This window comes from Danio rerio, chromosome 3 (assembly GCF_052040795.2).
Source record: "Danio rerio strain M-AB ecotype USA chromosome 3, GRCz13ab, whole genome shotgun sequence".
Classification (NCBI taxonomy): domain Eukaryota; kingdom Metazoa; phylum Chordata; class Actinopteri; order Cypriniformes; family Danionidae; genus Danio; species Danio rerio.
Window position 1 is genome coordinate 51,255,516 of NC_141023.1, and position 27,242 is coordinate 51,282,757.

Sequence of the window (27,242 nt, forward strand, 5' to 3'; positions counted from 1 at the left end):
TTACAGCTGTATTATATAAGATTCGGTTTCTAGAACCTTATAGTTTATAACAGCAAATTCAGTAGAATAACTCAATAACATACCGAAAATCAAAATGCAGAGACATCCTGTAAATCAAGTTCAAAAAGGAGATCATTGTGGAGATCGGCTAACAGTAGTTTTGTCTTCCTAATTATTATTTAGACACATAAAGAGAATAACTGCTAGATATCGATCATCTGTATTTTTCCCAGTACTTAAATTAGTTTATTTGTCATTTATCATGCAGCTTTATTGTTGTTTTTATTTTAAAATTCTTAATTCTTGTGCACTACAAAATGTATTCAATTTTATTATTATTTGCTTAATACTTGTGAAATATTCTAATTTATTTTGTCCTATTTGAATATTTGCAGTCCAAATGTATGCTGTTTCCATTTTTATTCAAAGGTTAAACTCAGTTTGCGTTTACATAGTAGCCTGTGTTTGCTGTTAGGTGAAGTTTTTTTATAATGAAGATTCAATCGCGCCAGCTCCTGGCTGCAGCACACATTACCTACTTGCAGCATAGCAAGCCAATTCCGGCATGCATGCGGCAGCATTGGCGCGCTAACGGCCGCCACATCATGCCTGGTTGACTCGGGCCGGAATCGGGCAGTGAGTCCATATGGGATCATAGTGTGGCAGACGGCTAGTTAGATAAAGAGGAGCAAGTCTATTTAAAGAATAGGTTTCAAACTCGATTCCTGGAGGGCCGCAGCTCCGCACAGTTTGCTCTAAGCCTAATTAAACACAGCTGATCCAAACAATCAAGGTGTTCAAGACTACTAGAGACTATTAAGCAGATGTAAGTTAGAGGTGGTTGGAGCTAAACTATGCAGAGCTGCCGCCCTTCAGTAATTGAGTTTGAGACCATTGATTTAAAGCCTTATAATTAAGAACCACTATTTTAAGTTATGAAGATAAAATAGGGGTGATATGATCATATTTTCTTAAACTGGTAAGATCTCATCTATCAGCTGCATTTTGCACTGGAATTGGAGGTTTATTAATAGCAAATGCACTAGAACCATTGAACAGAGTAATCCAGCCTAAAGGACATAAAAGCATGAACTATATATTTTGCTAAGATATATCTAAGATAGATAGCATGCTTCATAGCTTAATATTTCTGAGAGGAAAGAAGGCTGTTTTTGTGACATATTAAAATAATTCCAGGCAGATCTAAATTGCATTACAATTCCATATCAATACATCAAAATAGTTGTTTTCCTACTATTGAAGTCAATGTTGCCAATTTCCAGCAAAATAATTTAGTGTTTTTGAAAAAGAAAACTCATAATGAGTTGGAGCCACTTGAGGTTGAGTAAATGGGAATTAAATTATATTTTTTGAGTGAAATATCCCCTTAAAAATGTATGTAATGCCTCCTTTTTCTCCTGTTCCCACATACACACACATATAGCACACATTATCATATCAATAGCTAACCCCTTTGTTACTAGCTACAAAATGGCATTTTTACAATAGCAACAAAGGCTTGGGGTGAAATCAAAACCCTGACAGATGTATTGAAATGTTTTAAATAATTCCAGTAAGTTACCACATCACCACCTTGGGTGTTTACTGTACTCAAACAAATTCAGCAACCTGTTGTCCTTTACTCCTTACACAACATTGTTCTGTGCATACTTTCCTTAAGACTTGAGGACAGGTGATGGAAACTGCCCTGTAAATAAACCAGATAACTCTATTTGCCAATAGCCCTGTGTCTCATCTACTTGCGGCTCTCGCACACAAAGAGACTTGCCTAAAACATCTAAAACCTCTAGAGACCAAGAAGTCTAATTGCTAGTGTGGCCATGGACAAACTCAAATAGATGTCCTGCATTCTGATGGAGCTATTACATAACAGTGCTTGCAAGGCAGATGTATTAATATTCTCTCTCTGCCTTACAGATACACACTATCCCTCAGTATAACTGTGTGGATGTATGAGCTACGTCCTACTGGACCGGATCCCACAAGGTCACGGGGCTGGTATTCAGCAAAGCAGGCATATAAATTTAGCTGCATGAAAAGCCACGGATTATGTCTTGGGACTCTCGTATTTCATCTTCATAGGAGTGGTTGCGATGGCCAGCCCTCAGGTGTTAAGAGGTGGCAGATATTTCAATCACACTGCGCTCGCTCATACTGTTGCTTCTTCTCACTTTAGACTCAGTCTGCTCTGTTTAACATTGAGGACGTTGATTTGGATTTTTTATTTCGAAGATCTGAGGTGATATGTAGAGAGTGACCAAACTTTAACATACGGATTTAAGGCTAAATTCGGTGTTCGATACATTTGAGGAGCTATCATGGATGCTTTAGCTTTAGAAGCGAAAGGAGCCAAGGGTGAAGGTTCGGCGGCTCCTGCTCCTGCTGCTCCACCTCCAAAACCCAGACCAAAACCTCCAAAAAAAGCCAAACGGATTGTATACTTTGAGGTGGAGATACTGGATGTCAAAACCAGGGAAAAACTACTACTGCTGGATAAGGTATGTGCTTTCACTGCTTATTTCTAGTCCACATATCTAAACATTCCTAAATCAAGATGCATTTTTTGACAAATTAATAATAACAATTGTTATTATTAGAATTAAGGAGTAGTTTTAAACCTTTATGAGATTCTTTCTTCTGTTGAACACAAGCACTGCTGGTTGCTTGCACCCATTGACTTGCATAGTAGAAATTAAATAATTTATTTTGTATTTCTTAAAATAATTCTTTTGTGTTTAACAGAAGAAAGATACTTAAATAGTAAATGGTGAGTGAATGATGACAGAATTATGGCTTTAAGAATGCGTATGTACTATTCAAACATTGTTATAACTCATGTCATCATTTTCTTGATTTAAAATAGTACTTTGTTTAGATTGCGACCCACTTAGGGTGAACACAATTCAAAGATCTTCTGTAATCATCAGCTGTTATTCATGACAGATGGATATATCAACTATAATATGAGCTCAGCTAATGCTCTTGCTGTAGCTTTGAAATAACAATCATCCATTTTTTGCATTAGTCGTGTTGGTTTTGTAATATGAGAATGACCCCCGCGCTTCTGCAGATTCCTATGTAGGATCTATTTCTCAGAAATGCATGGTGAGAATATAGTAAGCCTGATTTATGATGGCATGTGGAAAACTGCAATGGACAACTCTATACACACAGTGCTGCGGAATAATGTGGTTTATGCTAGCATGTCTTAGCTATTTAGCATCTTAACATTTTTCTACAGGTAGAGCCAACAGCCACGATTCTGGACATTAAGTCTATGTTCCACAAATCAAGTAAGTTATGCTGTATGCTGAAGCATTGTAAAGCCTTTCTATAAATAGCTTTCTACAAGGAAGATGATAAGTTGATGAAGTATTACATGTCAGGCTTTTGTTTCTGCAGATCCACACTGGTATCCTGCCAGGCAGTCTTTATGCCTGGACCCAAGTGAGTATATGAACTTTATAACGTTAATGGATCATGTTAATGACATGCTGACTTCGTACTGTTGAAGTTACCATGAAGTCAAACAGTTTTTATTTTTAGGTCCCCCAACTTCCTGTGCCGGTTACACCAGTTGAATCCAGCTTCAAGTAATATTAGTAGATCCAGAGGGGTGACGCTAGTGCCGTGACCCAGATAGGAGTGAGGTTTAGAGGTGTGAGTGTCATAGAGATCACTTAATATAGAGCTGTGAGGGTAAATCTTACTCTACTGGCCTTAAAGAGATAGTTCACCCAAAAAATTAAAATCCCTGTTTTGGAACAAATTAACCGATTCACATGTGTTAAAGCACCCTTAGACAGCTTTGGAACAAATGGAGGATGAGTAAATTACAGCAGAACATTCATTTTTGAACTATTCCTAAAAGAACAGGCAAATTAAAGGGTATGGTTTTTAGCTTTCTTTGGAAATGTTGGTGGAATCAAGGTTTATGATCAAAATTGAGTGGTATGAATATGGTATTAGAGTACAGGCCAGCTTGATTTAAAAAACATCACACCACTAGAAACTGGGGTTTGGGATGTCCTCTCTAGCAGATCCACTTTGATTGTTGAAACAACAGTTCAAATCCCACGTGAAGTGACCCAGATGGGAGAAAATATTAATTTCGTTGTTAAAGGCACAATATGCCTTTAATTATCCAATTACTGCCAGAACAATGTCATTCATTATCACAAATGTTAAAATCCAGAAAAAAACTTTAGTGGCCATGCTAATGACAAAAACATCAAAGAAGAGGCCAGCTAGTAAGTGCTGTTAAGGTAAACCTTAGGGCGTACTCACACTATGTACAAATGCCTTGAACCAGTGCCGAAGCACGCTTGTCCCCCTCCTGTCACATTGCATTCTCTCCTGAGCCTGAGGCTGTTTAGTAAGAATCGCTCTCACTCTGTACAGTGGAGATTTCTTTAGTTATATTGTTTTAGTCGTTTGGGATGCAGTGACACGCAGTCAAATATTTTGCCAAACAGATCAGCCACTTTTGACGCTCATAAACAACCATAAAGGCCTCGTGCTGCAGGAATTATAAGGTTTGCTTAGAGGTGCAGCTGTCGTGTAGTGAGGGGTTGGGCCCAGGCACAATTCACTTGACCGGCCCTGGCCCGGTTTGAAGAGGTGTGCCAGAGCGCGGTTCACTTGGGCTCAGGCGCGGTACGCTTGTAGTGTGAGTGCAAACGGCACATGAGCCCGAAACGGAAGATGAGATGTGACTTTTACGCGATTGTTTCATGTGGATTTATTAATCATTCTTACTGTTCAATGAATGCAAACTGCCCTAGATGATTAAAGACACAAACCCCCTGCACTGCACGACAGCTGCACCTTTAGCAAACCTCCTAATTCCTGCAGCACGAGGACTTTATGATTATTTATGAGATTATTTATAAATTAACAGATGTGCTGAAAACTCAATGACAAATTCTCTAACAAATACTCTAACAACCGCACTGATAATTCATGATAATTAAGGTGAAAACATCTACAACCACATTCATAACGTGAAACCTATTCAGATCAGTTGGTAAAATCAGGTAATTGTTTTTTGGAGTCTCACTCTGAACAGATCATTTGGATTAATGGGATGTTTAGTCCCACTTTGAATCAGGCCCGGATTGGCTAATCGTGAGGACCGGGAGAATTCCCGGTGGGCTGGTCCGTTTTTTTGCGGCAAGGGCCGGTGTCCCTAGCTCCAGAATCTGTAGCTCTCAGCAGTCACACTTTTTAAATTAATTTATTTTACCGCAGCTCTGCTCTTTCTATCTATGTTATCACAGCCTCGTGAGCAAGATGCAGCCTGCAGGTTAGTGATGATGTAACTTAGATGAGTCACCAATTAATGTACAGCTGTTGTGGTCCAGTGGTTAGGACAATAGGTTATGACACCTCTGATCTGGGTTTGATCCTCACTAGAGTAACTTTTTTTTTCATTTTTATTGTTAAGACATATAATACTGTTAGGGTTGTTGAACATTTGAAGTTCTAAAGCAGCTGTTTTCTCAAAAAAAAGATGTGATAGTGTAATAAGAAACTGAATTGGAAATGACCTTATTTTAATATAGTCAGTCGTGAACTGAGGTGGGCCAGTCTGAGGCTTGAAACTGCAGGGCTGAAAAGGAGTCCCACTCCGGCCTTGCTTTGAATAGATCATTTGAATAAGTAAGATGTTGACTCATCCACAAATGTTAGTTCAGTTCATAAATTAATTGTTACGTGCAAGTGCCAATTAATCTGTAAACTAATTGAACAGGTTAAAACTGATAAAGAATGCATTAATTAAACATCAATATCTTGTTTTTGAGCAGGTGACAATTTCTGCTCTTCAAAATTACTTTTTTTTAATGAACCCGAGCTTGATTTAAGAGATGTAGGCCATTAAAAAAGTTATCTCTTTAAAGGTAAAAAAGTTTTCTAAAATAAACATTTGTTTCTTTGTAGAGTTAAGTAGAACAGTAAAAGAAAACTTTCTTACAGCGAAGTAAAAAATAGTTCCCATGACAAAAACACCAGTTCAAATCCTGCTGTGAGTGGTGTGAGTATAGAACTGAAATGGTGACATTACTGTGTAATGGAGACCAATGATGGTTGTGACCATATCAGCACACACACCTCACTGCACCGGAAATGTCTGTTTAAAGCTAGCTTGAAGTCATACTGTACAACAGAACAAGAGTGTTGACACTAAAGCTTGTGACACATGTGAGAGTGATGTTAAGGCAAAGTGTAACTGAAGTTAGCTTGTAAGACCTATACAGTTAAAACTCCTCATGGACTCAAAAAGTGCACTAGCCACAGATGGTTATGATTGTGGTTTTAAGGTAATGTGCACCTATAATGGATGGGAGTAAATGTAAGGGAGGTCAGTCAGCTAGTAAGATCTGTAAAACTACGGATAGTTTCTTCAAGTGTTGTACTAACCATTGATGGTGAGACTGTGGCTTTTAGCATTGTGGTTAATGCATACACCTCCCATGTAAGAGATTAAATCTAAATTAAATCTCGATTAGTAATGGAGGGGTGACTTGTGATTAAAGTCACTTACATGAAAAAATACAGTCCTTTAAAAGTGCATTAAACTGTATATACTACAGTATTTACAACACTTTGTTAATGAATGCTAGAGCGTACTGTAGTATTAACAACAGCGTACTGATAAACTGTAGTAAATGCTGTAGTAAACTTTATTTTAATACAGTAAACTGCAGTGTATTGTAATATTATATAGTTGCAGAAACTTAGTACAGTATTGGATAATTTTATACATTGCTAGTGGCTCTAACACACTAAATAAGATCACCATTCACTCCTAAATCAAGTAATCTGAGCTAAAATTTATGAATAAAATCCTAACATAATTTGTAGTCTGTTGGATATGTTCAGCAGCAAAATCACACAAAGTCATTACAGCATCATCGGTGCCCCTCTTTCCCCTGTATGCAAACTGAAGGGGGTCCAAATCTTTGACCACTTTGTTTCAGATGTGCCTTGATAATACTCTTTCCATACATTTACCCAAAATAGATGTAAGAGCTATTGATCTAAAATCTTTTAACTGATTGGCATTAGACATTATAGGTACTGGAAATTTTTTTGTTTCTTTCAATAAATTTGGAACCACCTTAGAGTCCAACGAAAGCTGAAACAAATGAGTGAATACACTAGATAGCTAAAAAGCACAATCTCTCAACACACAACCTTTAAGCCCATCTTGGCCAGGTGCTTTATTTGGCTTGATCCTAGCAAGACTGGCTGCTATTTCATTCTCACTAAGTTTAATAACTCATGTTCAGAAATATTAAAACATATTTTCTCACTTTCAGTTTTGCATTCCCCTTTATCAAACCTGGCAAAGAAAATCTGTAAATCTTCTACCATAGGTGCACCATGTGATAAACATGCTGTTTCTTTCTTCCCATGACACTGTTCATTCCTCCCCATGCCTTCTTATCATTACCTTTAAAAAATTTATCCTCAATCGTGTCTTTGTATGCTAATTCTGCTTTCTTAATTTGACCCCTGAGTTTCTTTCTTTTCTCTCTAATTCAGTATCTCCATTTAAAAAAACTGTTTTTTTCTCATTTACACATGTTTTAAGATTGTTTGCAAACCATAACCTATTATTTGGGTACATCTGAATTGTTTTAGTCTCAACACAATTACTCTTGCAAAAATGTATGTATGATGTAATGGTATCAGTAGTTTCATGTACATTTTCACATGCATCAACAAAAATACTTGCCACTCTGTATCTTCAAAGCAGTCCCTAAGTTCCTCTTTGCTCTGATCTGTCCATAATAATCTCTTTAGTCACTGTTTTTTTTTTTTTGTTGTTGAAACTTAGCTCGATATTTGGGTAACAGGTGTATGATGTTGTGGTCCGACTTCCTCAACAGTCCACATACTTATGTTAAGTGGGCAAATACACTGTAAAAAATTGCTGTTAAAAAACGGTCAGATTCTACGGTAAAATAATGTTTTTTCACTAAAACAGTAATATTCTGTTAAAAACAGTGCATTCTGTGTAACATTTTTGTTTTCGAGAAAGTAACCAACTGCAGAAAACTGTGAGCTAACAGAGTTCAGATTCGATGTTCTGAAGTCTGTGTTTGAAATCACGCTTTGTGTCCTTGTTCACTATTTCATACACTAGTTAACTAATCTAGTTCACCTGACAGTTTTAATGAACACTAATGAGTGAATTCAGACACTGATGAACACCTGCTGTTAATAATTACAATTACTGAAGAAAATAAACAAGAAATACAAACAGTGACTTGAGTTACAACATTAAATAAAATCAAATAAAATAAAACAGCTTCAGTCTTAGCAGAGGATCATTAAACAACTCCACAAACAACAGCAGACACACACTTATTACTGACTGATTTGACTTCCATACTATTCTCATTGAGATCCAACAGAAATTAAGGTGTTTTTTGTGTCACCGTAATGGAGTGAGGGGCTGATTTAGTTGGGCTCTTCACCCTTGAACTCATTTAAGAAGACTTTCCAACTGCTGTAATACAGAGTTTACAAAACGTTTGTACTATAGCAATAAAGTTGGGAAGTCAATAAATAGAGAAATTTATTTATCTGAAATTAGTTCTGATAAATGTTTTGGTATAAATCTGGATGAAGGGCCTCATGCAATAGATTTTATACTTAGTTGCAGGTATTAAATTAATTAATGAGAAGTGGAAACAGAAAAGATACCTCCGTAATTACTTAACAGTTAAGAAGTAACAAACAAAAACAGTTCAGTTATGACAAATACACACTCAGACCTCATGAATCTGACCTTGTATCTCAACAATGGTAACATCTCAAATGTTTCATGCTGCAATGCATGCTGGGAGTGGCACTGTACAAATATCCCAGCATGCATTGCGGTATAAATAAATGTTGTATAATGGTCTAACGGTTTTCTTTATTTGTGTTTGATTCTGCTGTTGTTTATGTTTAGACTTTCAGTTGCCTGTTTGTGAGTTAAACTGTTAATTTTGTTAAATTTTGTTAAATTTGTTGTCACCATTATTGAGGTTCATCCGCTGAATATTGATGTCTCTTTGAGTGCGATTTACACCATAGAGCAGTGTTATTGTCCAAGATATTCTTAAAAACTTCCAGAAATCATTGCCATATATAGACATATAATGTAAAACAATAGATTTAACATTGAATAGGAGCAGTAAATTTTATTATAGTAAATGAGAACAGACTCTGCCATTTAATAGCAACATGAACATCACCAGATCTTATTTAGGTTTTTGGCTGGCTTGCCACAACAAAAGAGCTTTTCAAACAAAGTTCTTAACAATTGCAGCAGCCAAGATATATTAACAATAAAAATGACAGGGCTAAGAGCCCAACTAAAGCAAACTCTGTTCTCCATGATGGTGACGTAAAACTTTAACTTTTTCTCAAGAAGAACTTTAGTAGATGTTATACAAAAATACATGTATTAAGTAATAAGTGTAGCTGGTGATGATGTTTGTAGAGTTGTTTAATCATCCGCTGATCATTTAAATGATTTAATCATTTGTTGTTCTTCAGGTTATTTCATTATAAAGCTGTGACTAAAGTTTTGTATGTTCTGTTCTTGTTTTTTCCCTTCAGTATTTCTTCATTTGTTCATTGTTAATCCTCAATTATCATTTAATTAGTCAGTTAATTAATGAATTTACTTCAGCTTTGCTCCATGTTTCTTGAACACTCAGTAGTGTGGACACTTCAATTAAAACTGAAGTATATGCTCTGGGGTTTAAAGGGTTAAAGGTGTGAGAGGTAAAAACACAGTGTAAAAATGTATTTTAACAGTAATATACTGTTAATTTACACAACGGAAGTAGACTGTAAAAAAACAGTATATTGCTGGCAACCACAGCTGCCAGTAGATTACTGTTAAATCAAGGAAAAAACAGTTTTTTACTGTTAAACCTGAAGCTAATTTCTTCTGTCTGCCACCGTTGTGGAGGAGAGTAGAGCCAGTGTATGAGTTAAAGATGAACAATGAACTGCTGATGTTATTCTGCATGTTTCTCTATTTAAATATAGCGGCTGTTTAGTTGCTGATGCAGTCAAAATCTCTCTGGTAGTTCCAGATTTACATGTTTGTGTGCTGTTGTGAAAAATAAGACATTAGAGTTAAACCGAACTTTTCTAATTAACTAAAATAAGTTATCATTATAAGTATGCTTCTAAGCATATATAGCACATTACTTCATAAACTCATTCAGCAGTTGACCAAGTTGAGGCAGTTGCTTTCAGTGAGCAAAATGAGTTCACTTGAGTATTGTGTAAATCAATGTAGTCCATGTATTTTTACAGCAACATACTGTAAAAAAACAGTACATTGCTGGCAACTGCAGCTGCCAGTATTTTACTGTTTTTTAACGGGACAATTTTTAACAGTGTAGCTTGATAACTCACATAAGGTCATATCCCCAAGAATTAAAATTGGTTGATCCGATGAACGAGCCAAGGTGTCATTATAGCTGTTATTTTGCTTGCAGCTTCCTCATGTTTTGGGCCTGGAACGTATGTTAAAATGACAGTAATCTGTCCAAATTCTCTGGGCAGATAAAAAGGTATAAAAGACACGGAGAGCATTAGCAGTATGTCATAGGGCTAGGTGAAATGGCAGAACTGCATTCTCTATAGTTATTTTCCATATTAAACGTTAATGATATTTTGATATCAGTTGTTAATTCTTCTATATTTAAAAGATTATCACTGCAATGACAAAATCCACAAAATTAGAGGGTCCATTAAATGACAACGTATCGGTGTATCCCATTGTTATTTCTGCTGTGTGATTGGCTCTTAGATCAAATTAGAGTAAAAAAGTCCAGAGCTTATAATTTCTATTGACATACTTTTTATTGCGATTTGATATAATATAGTTTATCAGCCCAGCCCTTCTATAGCATATATTTAATGATTTTTCTATTGTGGCAACTTTTAAGTAGAAGATAATTGTGTATTCCTGTTAGATATCAAAGTGTTTTTATAATTATTTCAGAAGGAAAACCCCTAAAAGATGAAGATATCCTTCAGGAGCTTCCTGTGGGAACCACTGCAACCTTCTACTTTAGAGACTTGGGAGCCCAGATCGCATGGGGAACTGTGAGTTTTCAGCACACAGAAAACACCTAAAACACAGTGACACACAACACATAAGCATGCATGTTATTATTGTAATTGTTGATATAATCATATAAAACCTTTTGTTGAGTACATAAATCATTCATTCATACGATTTTGTATAAACTTATTCATAGATTTTAGTACGATTTGCTCATCCCCAAATGATAGTTGGTTTTAGGGACGGGGTTTGGTGCCAGGCCTCCTTTTGAAGTACATATTCGCACAACTGAATTTGCAAGAAGTAGCCACTAAACGGACAAAAGATAAAAAAATAAAATAAAATAAAATAAAAGTTTTTTTCATGAGATCAGGCCAGAATATCAGCATGTCAGCATGATTGCAAATGTAAAAGAACTTGTTAATATTAAATGTCCTGTGAAGTGCTTGGATTTTTTATTTTTATTCGATGCTTGACATAATCTCAACTTAAAAAATTGAGAGAGAGTGGCACATACATCCTCCAATTTAAATAAAAACAGCCAATCGATGAATTACCGGTTTGTAAACATTTAGGATGTGCGTGCAGCGAGGTTGCAGAAAAAAACAGGAGCGCAAGCATTTGCACCAAGGTAAAGACATTTAATGCAATACAGAGTTTGTTGTTGTATTAGGAACAAGTTATAGTGATTATATTTATTATTTAAAAAATGCTTTCAGCGTATTATAACAGTTTGTCACCCAGTAATCAGCACCGTTATTTGGCAAAATTAACGTTAAAGTGAGCAGTGTTCGTCTGAGCAGTGTTCGTCTGACAGCGTTCGTCTGACAGAAGCATCATGAAGTGGTAAAGCATTTCAGATGCTAGAGAGCATTTGATTGGTCTAGATGTGATGAGAAACTGAAGTATGAGGTGATAAGAAAAAAATCAATGATCCATTTAGGTAGAAACAACAAACTGCAAGCTTTGGATTTTATATCAGTTTTATATTTTGTAAACATGAACTTTGTCTCTGTTTTGGAGCACACTAGTACTATCCCTAAAACAGACTAAAACTAACGTGTCAAACATTTTACTTTAAGTTCAAAGGATCTTCATGTAAGTAAACTAAAGCTCACCTCAATTTTCAAATTCGTGTTTCATTTTATTTAAATGGGGGGGAAAATGTGTGACAAAAAAAATCGATCCTAGTTGTAAGAGCATTAAATAATAACTTGACTTCTAGTTGACTATTTGGAAAAGTGGCAGAAGGTAGATTTTTCAGATGAATCATCTGTTGAGCTGTATCTCAATGATCACAAATACTGCAGAAGACCTATTGGAACCTGCATGAACCCGAGATTCTCAAAGAAATCAGTCAAGTTTGGTGAAGGAAAAATCATGATTTGGGGTTTTACATTCAGTATGGGGGCATGCAAGAGATCTGCAGAGTGGATGGTAACATCAACAGCCTGAGATATCAAGACATTTGTGCTGCCCGTTACATTACAAACCACAGGAGAGGGCAAATTTTTCTCATACTTCAGCCTCCACATCAAAGCCTTTGAAAGCAAAGAAGGTCAATGTGCTCCAGGATTGGCCAGACAAGTCACCAAATATGAACATTATTAAGCATGTCTGGGTTAAGATGGAGGAGGAGGGATTGAAGATGAATTAAAAGAATCTTGATGAACTCTAGGAGTCCTGCAAGGATGCTTTCTTTGCCATTCCAGATGACTTTTTTTATAATAAATTAACTAATAATAATAGTTATTTGAGTCACTGCAGAGATGCATGGATGCAGTCCTCCAAGCTCATGGGAGTCATTCACAACATTAATTCCTTTTCCACTGCATCATTCTGTACTGTACATTATTTCTGTTAATTGAAAAGATTTTTGTCTAAGCAAAGTCAGACCTTACTGTCCTAATTAAGTAATTAAAAGTCAAAGCACAATCATAGTTTACCTTAGTAAAAAGAGCATAATCTAGAGGCATTTGCTTTTTATGTAAGACATATTTTTATAAACGATCAGCTAGAAGTCAAGATTTTTTTTGTTCCTAAAATACGCAACACAACTTTTGTCAGGTAGTGGATGTATTCCCTACATTTTAGGGACAAAATATCCCCACAATATAATATAGAATATGTCCATATGTCCCCACAATATACAAATTCTAGTACATGTTGACCTTGTGGGGACATTTTTTGGTCTCTATAATGAATACGGCTCATAAATCACTCAGAATGAAGTATTTTCAAAATGTAAAAATGCAGAATGTTTCTGTGAGGGTTGGGTTTAGGGATAGAAGGGTGTAGAAGGATATAGTCTATAAAAATCATGATGTTTATAAGAAATCCCCATAAAAGTAGCTGAACATGTGTGTTTTATGTGTCATATTTAATGAATCGTCATACAAATTATGTATAATAAAATGGAATATGGATCTTATATTTGAGGTGGACAAAATATGTACTTTTTACTCATAAATCCAAACTGAGTAAATGCAATTTGGTGCAGTTTATGGTGGCAATGTAATGTATCTTTACTGCTTGAAATGTTAATCATTGAGATGTTTTTTTTTTAAAGATTAACAGACTTTATAATTTATGTAAACATCCTTTATTGCTCTTTAACTTTCACATATATACCTCAAATATAGTTAAATATTTGGTTTAGTCAAATTGTTTTTTGTTCTGTGACCAGAGTTAATGACAGCAGGCGCATTAATTATATTATACAGCTGTGTGCAATCAGTAGCATTTTACAACGGCTCATCCAATCAGCATTTAAATTCAGAATTGTAATCTATGTGTAAACTTCCACTGATATGTTATAGGGTAAAGAGTCTGGCTGTGTGTGTTTAGCTCATGTAAAAGTCAACTCAGGGTCTGTACAGTATGTGCACAGGACTCAGGTTTAGTTTTCTCTCACCTTCCCTGTAATCAATCTCTTTCTCAGAACCTGTAATCTCTTTGGCAGTGTTTACCCACAGGTGTTGATCCCGGTCACCTTACGTTCACCTTGGGCATGTGTGGCCCCCTTATATTCCCCCCTATCCTGACTTCCAAAGGAATGCATGATGTCAGTCATACACTGTAATTTATGACCCTGGACTCAGATTTTTTTTTGGGAAATTAAGATTTATATATAATCTGAAAGCTGAATAATAAAGCTTTCCATTGAAAATCTGGAATCCGAATATTTGACATTATACATTTCTATTTTTTAGTCTTTTCTACTATACCCTGGTATGTAAAAGTGAATTATTTATAGTATTTATTTTTTAGTATTTATTTTGTATAAAAACACAATATGTACATCTATCTATCTATCTATCTATCTATCTATCTATCTATCTATCTATCTATCTATCTATCTATCTATCTATCTATCTATCTATCTATCTGTCTGTCTGTCTGTCTGTCTGTCTGTCTGTCTATCTATCTATCTATCTATCTATCTATCTATCTATCTATCTATCTATATATATATATATATATATATATATATATATATATATATATATATATATATATATATATATATATATATATATATAAAGCAAACATACACTTACCAGACACTATATTAGGTACACACTTTGTTAAAGCAAATTTCTAATTAGCCAATCACATGGCAGCAACTCAATGCATTTAGGCATGTACACATGGTCAAGATGATTTGCTGCACTTCAAACAGAGCATCACAATAGGTAAGAAAGTTGATTTGATTGACTTTGAATTGGGTGAAATCAGTGCCACATTCAAATGGCCCCCAGAGTCACCAGTCATCTCAATCTAACAGAGCACCTTTGGGATGTGGTGGAATTGGAGATTCATGGATGTGCAGCCGACAAATCTGCAACAACTGCTTGATGCTATCATGCCAGTATGGGCCAAACTCTCTGAGGAATATTTCCTGTACCTTGTTGATTCTATACCAGAAAGTATTAAAGCAGTTCTGAAGTCAAAAGTTGGTCCAACTTGGTGCTGGTATGGTGTCCCTAGTAAAGTTGCCAGTAAGTGTATATGGTAATTATAATAAAGTGGCCTGTGAGTATATAATTTGGTGGTGGGCTGTTATCAGTGTTAACGTGGTGCATTAACGCGAGACTGTTTGAGCTATAGGTCTATTCTATGCAAGCTATGATGACTTTCACCTTTATATTTTAGTGCGGATGTATACCTGACCCGTGAGCCCTCTGACAAAAAAGTGCCCTTCTGAATCAAATCAGCAGGATGCCCTTTTGGATCTTTTATTTACTTCGAAGACACTACTGACTACGTTTACATGGAAGTTTTCTGTAATTTGGGGTGACTTAAACTGCAGTTCTGCAGTTTCACATTCACTCATGAACATTTCATTCATGCCCCCATGACAAACTGGAGTATTAGACACAAATAGGGAGTAAGGACTGGTGAGAGAATTTAATAACACACGCCAAATGGAATGTTGTTGTTGTTGTTGTTGTTATCGTTGTTGTCGAGACTCAAGAGTGGTGTTGTAGTGCGCCTACTGAAGGGTGGTATAGGGGGGAGGGGGGTTGTGTCGCAGGGGCACTTTACATCATTTTGGAAGGGCACTTTCTATCCAACACCAAAAAGGGCATGTGCACTGCACAGGTTAAGCCCTATGTGTGCACGTGCCTGCATCTTATTGAATCTTTTATTTTCATCACCAATAATCATAGGACAGTTTCTCAAGCAGTTTGTGATGCATTTTGGAAACAGAAGGTGAGCCCCTGGTCTAATGCACCACCTTGCTTGAGAAATCTATTCTCAAAGACTTATATTTATTAGTCATCATTATTTAGGTAGCACACATATTCTGAATACCTTCAGCAGAATTCAAATGAGCCATTTTAATCTAGATTAATCTAAATTAATTCCTATATTACAGTGAAATTAATGTAGATAAAAAAGAAAGTGTATGGCTGGATATATATATTAATATAAATATTTAATACTCTTCTTTTTGGCTCATTCCGTTTATTAATCAGGGGTCACAACATCTGAATGAACCACTAACTTATCCAGCTTATGTTTTACACAGAGGATGCCCTTCCAGCAGTAACCCATCACCGGGAAACAGCCAGCCATACACTTTCATTCACACACATACACTATGGACAATTTAGCTCACCCAATTCACCTATAGCACATGTCTTTGGACTTGTTGGATGAAACCGGAGCACCCAGAGGAAAACTCACATGAACAAGGGGAGAACATGCAAACTCCACACAGAAATGCCAATTGACCCAGCCGAGGCTTGAACCAGGGAACTTATTGCTTCTAGCTTGCTTCTTGAGTTCTAACATCGCTTCTTACTGCACCAAACATAAAATGGAGCACAATGGATTAATGTCAACTTCAGTGCTCACAACATATTTGTGTTTTTACAGATGCTTCTTAATATAATGCATTTCCCTGTAAAAAATAAAGAATGATAATAATAAATAACTAAAAGGGCTTTTGTGATGGCCCATTGTAAGCCTTGATCTACATTTTCTTCCAGAATATCATATTTCACATTCTTCACATTCTTACAGAATTTAAATGGCTTGAGCTCTTTCATATGTTGACTTCATCAGCCTGAATGTGTGTTTGCAGGTGTTCTTAATCGAGTGCATTGGACCACTTGTCCTGTACCTGCTGTTTTATTTCAGACTGCCCTTAATCTACGCTCCCAAGTACGATTTCACCGCCAGTAAACATTTAGTTGTGCAGTAAGTATCATTGCATGCCCACAGAGGTGATTTTCTTTGAGTCTGTTGGCTTGAATCCACACAAAGTGGGAACAGTGTCTCCTAACAGCTGACCTACTGGTCAAGGAAGATACTGACCCATAAGTGTATTTTGGGAATGATGTTGAGAAGCGTCTGATTGATGTCTCTCAGGAATAAACTTTTATTTGATGGTTAAGCTGAACCTGTTGAACTGAGCTTCTGTCTGTTCTCCACAGTATAGCCTGTGCCTGTCACACCTTCCACTATGCAAAGAGGATCATGGAGACATTGTTTGTCCATCGCTTCTCCCATGGCACCATGCCATTTCGTAACATTTTTAAAGTGAGTATAAGTTGCAATTGTGTGTGGGTTTGCTATATATAGTTGAAGTCAGAATTATTAGCTCCCCTTTGATTTTTTTTTTCTTTTTTAATTATGTTAAATAGAGCAAGGAAATATTCACAGTGTGTCTGATAATATTTTTTCTTCTGGAGAAAGTCTTATTTGTTTTATTTTGGCAAGAATGAAAGCAGTTTTTAGTTTTTTAAAAACAATTTTAAGGTCAAAATTATTTGCCCCTTGAAGCTATATTTTTTCGATAGTCAAACCATCGTTATACAATAACTTGCCTAATTACCCTAACCTGCCTAGTTAACCTAATTAACCTAGTTAAGCCTTTTAATGTCACTTTAAGCCGTATAGAAGTGTCTTGATAAATGATTAGTAAAATACAATTTACTGTCATCATGGCAAAGATAAAATAAATCAGTTATTAGAAATGAGTTAATAATTCTATTATGTTTAGAAATGTGTTGAAAAATTTTTCTTTCTGTTAAAGAGAAATCGGGGAAAAAATAAACGGGGGGCTAATAATTCAGGGGGGCTGACAATCCTGACTTTAACTGTATGTAAATTCCCTCTGGAATCGGTATGATTTAGTATTTTGTAATGCATTTAAAGAGCTCCTATTATGGGTTTTTGAAAATCACCTTCCTTGCAGTGTAAAACAACTCTCAGTGAATGAAAGCATCCAGCTAAGGTTTAAATCTTAAAGTTCACCATGTTTAAAACTTGATTCTTCAGGGAAAGAGTCAAACTATGGTTAGCCAGATATGCGGCCAGTTATGAGGCTGTGGGGAATAAAGGGTTAAAGTTCATTTTCACAACAATACCACAGTATACCCGAGATGCGGTGGCGCAGTAGGTAGTGCTGTCACTACAGCAAAAAGTTCACTGGTTCGATCCTTGGCTGGGTCAGTTGGCGTATCTGTGTGAAGTTTGCATGTTCTCCCCGTGTTCGCTTGGGTTTCCTCCGGGTGTTCCGGTTTCCCTTATACAAGTCCAAAGACATGTGGTAAAGGTGAACTGGGTTAACTTGCTTGTCCGTAGTGTATGTGTGTGAATGTGTGTATGGATGTTTCCCAGTGATTCAGGACTCACAGCAGTAAATATTAAAACACATTGAACTGAACTGAGCTAATCTAAACTGAACGGAGCTTAAACTCTGAAAATTGAACTACACAGTTTCAGTTCACTATAATCTTCTATGTGAAGCTGCTTTGACACAATCTACATTGTAAAAGTGCTATACAAATAAAGATGAATTGAATTGAATGAATGACCACAGTATGTGCTGTGTTTGTTCCTGTAATTTTTCTGATGATTGACCTTTTTATAATACATAAAACAGGCTCTTTAAAAAAATGTAATACCCCAGACTGCATTAATCGATCAAAAATATTGAAATAAGTTTTGTTTTTCAAAACATGCTGACAGCTACACAGTAAAAAGATCTGTAAATTTGCAGTTTTCCATATTTTGTGATTAATGTTTTTATTTTATTTTATTTTTTACAATTTTTTTTTTACTTTTGAGTTGTGTTATGTACCCTTAATCTTTCTTCCAACAACTTTTCACCTTAAAAAAGTGACTTTTAATGACATTTATAATAGTTTAAAGCAGAGATGGCCAAACGGGCCCATAAGCCAAATTTCAGAAATATAGTACAAAAATGGGAACTGGCCACAGGAACAGTTCCCATTTTTGTTTCAGAACTGGCCACAGGAACAGTTCTTGTGAAGAAAAGATGTGGTAGATGTTGAGAAGCGTGTAGAATGTTTAGAATGGTCACAGACAAACCACAGACCACCTCCAAAGAGCTCCAGTAATGTCTTGCTGCTGATAATGTCCACAGTCCAGCACATTCTTCACAAAGCACGGCTTAATGGAAGGATGAGTCGTTTGAGGTATGCAAAGGCTGGACAAGAATAAATCATTTTGGAAAAATATACTGTGGACAGATGCCACAACCATAGGCACTTTGCATGGTGGAAAAAGAACACAGCATTCCAGGGGAAGAACTTGCTCCTTACTGTAAAATTTGATGGAGGGTCTATCATGCTGTGTGAATGTATGGCAAGCACAATACTGGAAACCTTGTCAGAGTTAAAGGTTGCATGGATTCCGCCCAGTATCAGCAGATTCTGTAGAACAATATTCAGGATGAAGTTGTGGAAGGGCTGGATGTTTCAACAGGACTATGACCCTGAGCACAGTTCCTGATGTACCAAGGAATTAATGCTCCGACGTGATACAATATCCCATAGAGTAGCCATGTCAGTCCCCAGACTTAAACATCATCGAACATCTATGGATTGATTTGAAAAGGGCTGTTCACGCTCAGCAGTGTCAGCACCCATCAAACCTGACTGAACTGGAGAAATGATGCAAGGAAGAATAGTACAAAATGCCTTCAGCAAGAATTCAGGAACTCATGCTTGACTATAAAAAGCATCTACAGGCTTTTACTACAACAAAAGGTGACGCTAGAAAAGATTCAAAAGATTTTTTTTATGACCTAAATTGCATTGCATCTGTTGATCAAACAAATGTTATGTCAGAATTGAAATGTTGCTTTTTCACAGGGGATAAAATATTTCCAAATGAAATTGCTGATTTGACAGAACAGCAGGCTTGTATTTCTGAAAAATGATCAGGGGTGCCCAAACTTTTGCATAAAACTGTATGGATGTAAACCAATTGTAGGAGAACAAAATAAAATGATCAACTTACACCTAACTTATGATACGGACGCTTACACTGATTGAAAACATTGTGTCTTTTCATCAAGTAATTGTTTCTTCAACAGAACTGCATATATCACTGGTGCTTTGCTGCATGGATGGCTTATTACATCAATCACCCTCTCTACACAACGCCATGTATGTAACCCATATCTACCATATTATTGTGTTCATTATTACTGCACTAAATAGCTGTTGTTAAATTCAATATGTTTATGTGCAGATTATGGTGAGAAGCAGGTAAAGACAGCGCTGGGAATCTTCCTAGTAAGCAATTTCGCTGATATAACTCCTGTAATGTATAATGTATCAGTTTTATCAAACCTCTTCATTTAATGACTTGTAATGTTTGTAGTTCTGCCAACTTGGAAGCTTCTCAATTCATATGGCTCTGCGCAGTCTTAAACTACCTGGTGAGTCTATAAAATATATATTTTTAAAAAAATCCAAACTCTCAAGTCAAACACAGGTTTTGTTGATATGATATTGTTTTTTACGAAGGCTCAAAGACTAAGAAGATTCCTTATCCAACAAAGAATCCTTTTACTTGGATATTTGCACTTGTTTCGTGTCCAAACTACACATACGAGGTGAGATGCATGAATGATTGTGCTGTAAATGATTTTATGTATTGTAGTGTTGCAGTGATGATAATGAAATTGCAGTGATGATAACCATTTAGTGCAGACTCACTAAGCCACTCTATACACCTGTTCAGCTGTTTTTTAATATCTGATTATCCAATCAAATGGTAGCAAATCACTTTTTTCTACCCTGTTTCTCGGGCCTCTGGCTTGGGGGGGGGGAGGTTTGGGTAGTTTGGAAGACTCACCCCTCACTAACAAAGGTCCAAAATTTGTCGCATACATGTCCTATTTTGACTGCTTTGCCATCATAAATGGTGAAAATAACCCATAGAAAATTCCGAGTTATAAAGTCAGAACTCTGAGTTATAAAGTCGCAATTCCAATTTATAAAGTCAGAATTCTGAGTAATAAAAGTGCAATTCTGAGTTGTAAAGTCAGACTTTGAGTTGTAAGGTTGCAATTCTGAGTTATAAAGTAAGAATTCTGAGTCATAAAGTTACAATTTCGAGTTCTAAAGTCAGAATTCTGAGTAATAAAGTCAAAATTCTGAGTTATAAAGTCGTAATTCTGAGTTATAAAGTCGTAATTCTGAGTTATAAAGTCAGAATTTTAAGTTATAAAGTAGAAATTTTAAGTTATGAAGTCAGAATTTCGAGTTATAAATTCAGAATTCTGATTTATAAAGCCAGAATTTTATAAATAGTGAAAATAACCCATCGAAAAAAGCTTCAAGACCCGAAATCCGGGTGTGACTTCAGTTTATCAGTCTTGGTCAATGCAAACAATTATTTTTCAAGAGTCAGACATCCAGTTGTGCATAAAAACATCTAAGTGAAGACATCTTTTGCTACTGTATTGTTTTTAAAAAGAGAAAACATTTGACAAGGGACTTTAATTCTATAAATCTAAGACCTTATTCTTAAAAGAAAACACGACCAATAAAAAAAGTGTGTAGGACTTTACAAGAGAGGCTAGAAAAATTGTGAAGCCCTAAATCTGCCAACAACAGAGGTGAGGATCCAAATGCAGGGTTTATTAAACAGAGAAAGGTCAGGCAAGCAATGGTCAACACAGGCAAACAGATGTAGCCTGTACAGGAAATCCAGAGTCAGTAAACAGGCAGATGGTCAAAAGGCAGGCAGCAGACAAAGTAAATAAACAAAGCAAAGGTCAAAAACAGGGCAAACAAACCACATTATAATGTTCACAAACAGTATAACAAAACTCGGCACTAAAGAGGGAGGGGGCTCTATTTTGATGGTCCAAGCGCAAAGCGCAAAGCGCAGGGCGCAAACACTTTCAGGGCGTGTCAGAACGCATTTTTTCTAATATAAGTATGGAAAAATCCGCTTTGCGCCGTGGCGCATGGTCTAAAAGGGTTGAGTTTATTTTCTTAATGAGTTATAGGTGTGTTTTGAGAATAAAACAAACAGAATCTCATCTCCCATTCCATTTAAGAGTCAGTTGTGTCGCGCCATAAGCGCATTTGCTATTTACATGACGTAAAGTAAGTCTAAGTGAAAAAACTGAGCATTTCACAAGCAAGAAAACACTTAAACAGAGCATCTACTGCGCGAAAAATGAGAGATAAATGATCTACTTTCACTTTCGCTCTCGTGGATAGGGAAACCTTTAAGCACAGACATCAATTAGTCTAAAAATAATTAATTTTGTTAGTTAAGTGCAATTATTAGTTTTAAAACTATTTCTAAATTTAGTTCTAATTTCCAGCAAATGAATAAATGAACAATAATAACGAAGTGTGTTCAAAAACCGGAGTTATATCCTAAAACACATGCTGTGCCCCATATGGTCTAAAACCTGAAGATGGGCAAATCTAAGCTTGTTTTAAATAAAACAAATATAAATATAGATATAATAAATAATACTGCTAATAATAACAACAGTATACAAAAGCAAATTGTTATGAATGAACTGAAAAAGCCTCCCGATATGAAGCAGACATAAAAGCACTGCTACTAAGAAATATGAGATTTTAAACTAACAAAGAGTGTGGTAATGTCTGTAAGAGACTTTTTAGATCGAATTATGCATGTTTATAAACGTTTTCCCTAATTCTGGTCTTTACTTTGCATGTTTGAGAGAAAGAACCCTTAATAGTAATGCAGGGCTGACCTCTACTGGCCACATCGAGTAGCAATAGATACTGAATTGTGCTTTTGCAGGTGGGATCTTGGCTTGGATTCACGCTCATGACCCAGTGTGTGCCTGTCTTGTTCTTCACCGTGGTGGGATTCATCCAGATGACGGTCTGGGCCAAAGGAAAGCATCGCAGTTACCTAAAGGAGTTCAAGGAGTACCCCACACTGCGCTCACCAATCCTGCCCTTCGTCCTGTAGCACTGACAAGATCGAGATGTTTTTAAATCAAATAAAATCTGTATAAATATACAGCAAGTCTTAATATATTGATGTACGAAAAACTGACTGTAGCACATTGAGACACTCTAATGTATTTATGACAGGTCATTCTATTTTAATAGCCACGAATGGAGAAATGACTAATGCCATAAAGTGAATTAAGGGATACTGTTCTTTTATCTTGAGTAAGTGACTGACTGAAGTGAAATTCAATGATTTTTCTGTAGCTGATATTTATCATGTGCCTTATTTGACTGCTACATTTCCATGTATTACACTGTAAAAAATTGCTGCTAAAAAACGGTCAGAAAATAATGTTTTTTCCACTAAAAAAGTAATATTCGGTTAAAAACAGTGCATTCTGTGTAACATTTTTGTTTTCGAGAAAGTAACCAACAGCAGAAAACTGTGAGCTAACAGAGTTCAGATTCGACATTTTGAAGTCTGTGTTTAAAATCACACTTTGTGCCCTTGTTCACTATTCCATCAACTAGTTTATCAATATAGTTCATCTGACAGAGTTAATGAACACTAATGAGTGAATTCAGACACTGATAAACACCTGCTGTTAATAATCACAATTACTGAAGGAAAGAGAAACAAGAAACACAAACAACACTTGAGTTACAACATTAAATAAAATCAAGTAAAATAAAACACTTTCAGTCTCAGCAGAGGATCATTAAACAACTCCACAAACAACAGCAGACACACTTATTACTGACTGATTTGACTTCCATACAATTCTCATTGAGATCCAACAGAAATTTAGCCGTAAGTCACCATAATGGAGTGAGGGGCTGGTTTAGTTGGGGTCTTCACCCATGGACTCAAAATTCAGACTCTCCAACTAATACAGAGTTAACAAAAACACTTTTATTATAGTAGTAAAGTGGGAAAGGCAATAGATAGATTAATCTATTTGTCTGAAATTACTTCTGATAAATGTTTAGTACAAACCTGGATGAAGGGCCTCATACAATAGATTTTATGCAGATGTTTCTTTAATTTATGAGAAGTGGAAACAGATTAAATACCTACGTAAATACTTAACAGTTAAGAAATAACATACAAAAACAGTTCAGTTATGACAAAGACACACTCAGACCTCATGAATCAGACCTTGTATCTCAACAATGGTAACAGTTCAAATGTTTCATGCAGCAATGCATGCTGGGTGAGGCACAGTACAAATATCCCAGCATGCATTGCGGCATGAATAAATGTTGTATAATAGTCTCACGGTTTTCTTTATTTATGTTTGATTCTGCTTTTGTTTATGTTTAGACTTTCAGTTGCCTGTTTGTGAGTTAAACTGTTCATTTTGTTAGTTGTCACCATTATTGAGGTTCATACGCCGATTACTGACGTCTGTTTGAGTGCTAATAAAGTCATAGAGCAAAGTGTTTTAGTCCAAGATATTCTTAAAACTTCCAGAAATCATTGCCACATATAGACCTAAAATGTGAAACAATAGATTAAACATTGAATAGGAGCAGTAAATTATATTATACTTAATTAGAACAGATTCTACCGTTTAATAGCAACATGAACATCACCAGCTCATATTTAGGTTTTTAGCTGGCTTGCCACATCAAAAGAGCTTTTTTAAACAAAGTTCTTAACAATTGCAGCAGCCAAGATATGTTAATGATAAAAATATCAGGGCTGAGAGCCCAACTAAAGCAAACTCTTTTCTCCATGATGGTGACGTAAAACTTTAACTTTTTTCTCAAGAAGAACTTTAGTAAATGTTATACAAAAATAAATGTATTAAGTAATAAGTGTAGCTGGTGATGATGTTTGTAGAGTTGTTTAATCATCCGCTGATCATTTAAATGATTTAATCATTTGTTGTTCTTCAGGTTATTTCATTATAAAGCTGTGACTAAAGTTGTAGTTTTGTATGTTCTGTTCTTGTTTTTTCCCTTCAGTATTTCTTCATTTGTTCATTGTTAATCCTCAATCATCATTTAATTAGTCATTTAATTAATTCATTTACTTCAGCTTTGCTACATGTTTCTTGAACACTCAGTAGTGTGGACACTTCAATTAAATCTGGAGTATATGCTCTGTGGTTTAAAGGGTTAAATGAATGGAGTTTAAAAGAGTGTAAAAATGTATTTTAGCAGGAATATACTGTTAATTTAAACTACGGAAGTAGACTGTAAAAAAACAGTAGATTGCTGGCAACCACAGCTGCCAGTAGTTTACCGTTAAATCAAGGAAAAAACAATATTATACTGTAAAACCTGAAGCAAATTTCTTCTGTGTGTCACCGTTGTGGAGGAGAGTAGAGCCAGTGTATGAGTTAAAGATGAACAATGAACTGCTGATGTTATTCTGTATTTTTCTTTATTTAAAGACAGTGGCTGATCAGTTGCTGATGCAGTCAGAATCTCTCTTTGTTAATTCCAACTTTACATGTATGTGTGCTGATGTGAAATTTAAGACATTTGAGTCAAACAGAACTTTTCTAATTAACTAAAATAAGTTATCATTATAAACATGCTTCTATAGCACATTACTTCATAAACTCATACAGCTTTTGGCAAATTTGAGGCAGTTGCTTTCAGTAAACAAAATGAGTTCACTTGAGTGTTGTGAATTTCAATGTAGTCCATGTATTTTTACAGCAACATACTATAAAATAACAGTACATTGCTGGCAACTGCAGCTGCCAGTATTTTACCGTTTTTTAACGGGACAATTTTTAACAGTGTACATCGGTTTATCCAACAACCTATTAAAACACATCAGGCTGTTTGTAAAACGTACATTATATTTTGCAATAAAAAAACACCCCTTTAAAAACTGTTTTGCACTGCAACATTCTGAAATTCAAGCAAATAAACATGTAATTTTTAAGAGAATCACATTTCTGAATATTTATATCACAAAATAGGTACACTGTAAAATATCTTGATCTATTTAAAGCAAATTCTACACTACTATTATTGTTCAAAGGTTAAAGAATTCTCTTCTGTATACCAAGCCTGCATTTCTTTAATCAAAAGTAGCGTTAAAACAGAAATATTGTTTCATATTTTTATTGAATGATGAAATAAAGTAAATATACAGTTATACTGTCCAATTACTTTTGAACCCTTAACAAGTGCGAGGCACATATGCAAACTGTTGTAATTCCTACACCGTTCACCTGATTTGAATGTAAATAACCTCAAATTAAAGCTCACAGTCTGCAGGTAAAGCTCATCTTGTTTAATTTTAAATCGACTGTGTTTTGTGTATAGAGCCAAAAATGTTAGGATTGCCCCAATGTCCAATTATTTATGGACCTAACTATATATATTTTTTATTTTAATATAGTCTTTAACACTTATTTTATATACAGAAATATTTCTGTGAGGTCAAAGCTGAATTTTCAGCATCATTAATAACTTCTTCTGTCTTAATCATTTTGAAATCAGTTTAATTATTTAATAATTCATTAATAATTCAGTTATTATTAATTGCTACTCATTTATTAATAATAGTTTTCATTTTCGATGTTGAAAGCAGTTGCTTTTTTATTTCAGAATACACTGATGAATAGAAATTCGTAAAAAAAGTCTTGCTAAATAAGATATTAATTATAATTTAATTTTAAAATCTTACTGAATGCAAACCTTTATTCTTTCCTCTTTTCTTTTGAATTGGGAGCTCAATGTTAATGCAAGTTTCAGCACTTGAATTATAACCAGTTAGGTTTCGTTCTCTGTTAAACTGCATCCAGTATTAACACTTCTTTTTCAGTGCTGGAATCAAACACCCACTTTGTTCAAGTGCCCACTTATCTCAAAATCCCTGACTATAACTGACTAAAAAGCTGAATTTCCATGACCCATAATAAAAAAAGGCAGCTATTTTGCTCATACATTAAAAAAATGTTAAAATACTGCGCTAAAATAATAACAACATAATATTCAAAAAGTTTGAGCTCGAATACTATTTTCATGACTTTTACAAGCACTATGAAAACAACAATGGATGATTATTTACCACAGGTACAGCTGAAGTCAGAACTATTAGCCCCCCTGTTTATTTTTCCCCAATTTCTGTTTAACAGAGAGATTTATTCAACACATTTCTAATCATTATAGTTTTAATGACTCATTTCTATTAGCTGATTTTATTTTATCTTTGCCATGATGACAGAAAATAATATTTGACTAGATATTTTTCAAGACACCTCAATACAGCTTAAAGAGACATTTAAAGGCTTAATTAGGTTAACTAGGCAGATTAGGGTAATTAGGCAAGTTATTGTATAAAGATGGGTCTGTATAAAGATGATCGGAAAAAAAATTGCTTAAAGGGGCTAATAATTTTGTCCTAAAAATTAAAAATTGCTTTAATTCTGTCGGAGCAAACC

The 27,242-nt window shown here is 35.4% G+C and overlaps 1 protein-coding gene and 1 long non-coding RNA gene across 4 annotated transcripts in view; both read left to right on the top strand.

Moving 5' to 3' along the window:
* LOC147846039 (uncharacterized) overlaps positions 1-27,242 on the top strand; it is a 531,070-nt gene that overhangs the window by 56,022 nt on the left and 447,806 nt on the right. The window lies entirely within an intron of this gene.
* Positions 513-23,035, top strand: tecra (trans-2,3-enoyl-CoA reductase a). Of its 2 annotated transcripts, XM_087245133.1 has the most exons (11): positions 513-2,519; positions 3,263-3,314; positions 3,424-3,468; positions 11,045-11,148; positions 16,701-16,816; positions 17,053-17,158; positions 19,965-20,037; positions 20,123-20,166; positions 20,255-20,312; positions 20,401-20,489; positions 22,673-23,035. In XM_087245133.1, exons 1-11 carry the CDS (start codon positions 2,340-2,342, stop codon positions 22,844-22,846), a joined length of 1,041 nt encoding a protein of 346 aa, XP_087101259.1. In that variant the 5' UTR covers positions 513-2,339; the 3' UTR covers positions 22,847-23,035. The 2 variants fall into 2 exon arrangements, with proteins under 2 accessions (XP_087101259.1, XP_087101260.1); XM_087245134.2 differs by lacking the exons at positions 16,701-16,816; positions 17,053-17,158 and having other exon boundaries at positions 842-2,519.

What these genes read in the sequence shown, in the direction of transcription:
- tecra (XM_087245133.1), top strand. Translation starts at nt 2,340, where the DNA reads ATGGATGCTTTAGCTTTAGAAGCGAAAGGAGCCAAGGGTGAAGGTTCG. An exon ending in GTCTTTATGCCTGGACCCAA is followed by an intron (nt 3,469 to 11,044) that starts GTGAGTATATGA and finishes TAATTATTTCAG; the next exon opens with AAGGAAAACCCCTAAAAGAT. An exon ending in CATTTCGTAACATTTTTAAA is followed by an intron (nt 17,159 to 19,964) that starts GTGAGTATAAGT and finishes TTTCTTCAACAG; the next exon opens with AACTGCATATATCACTGGTG.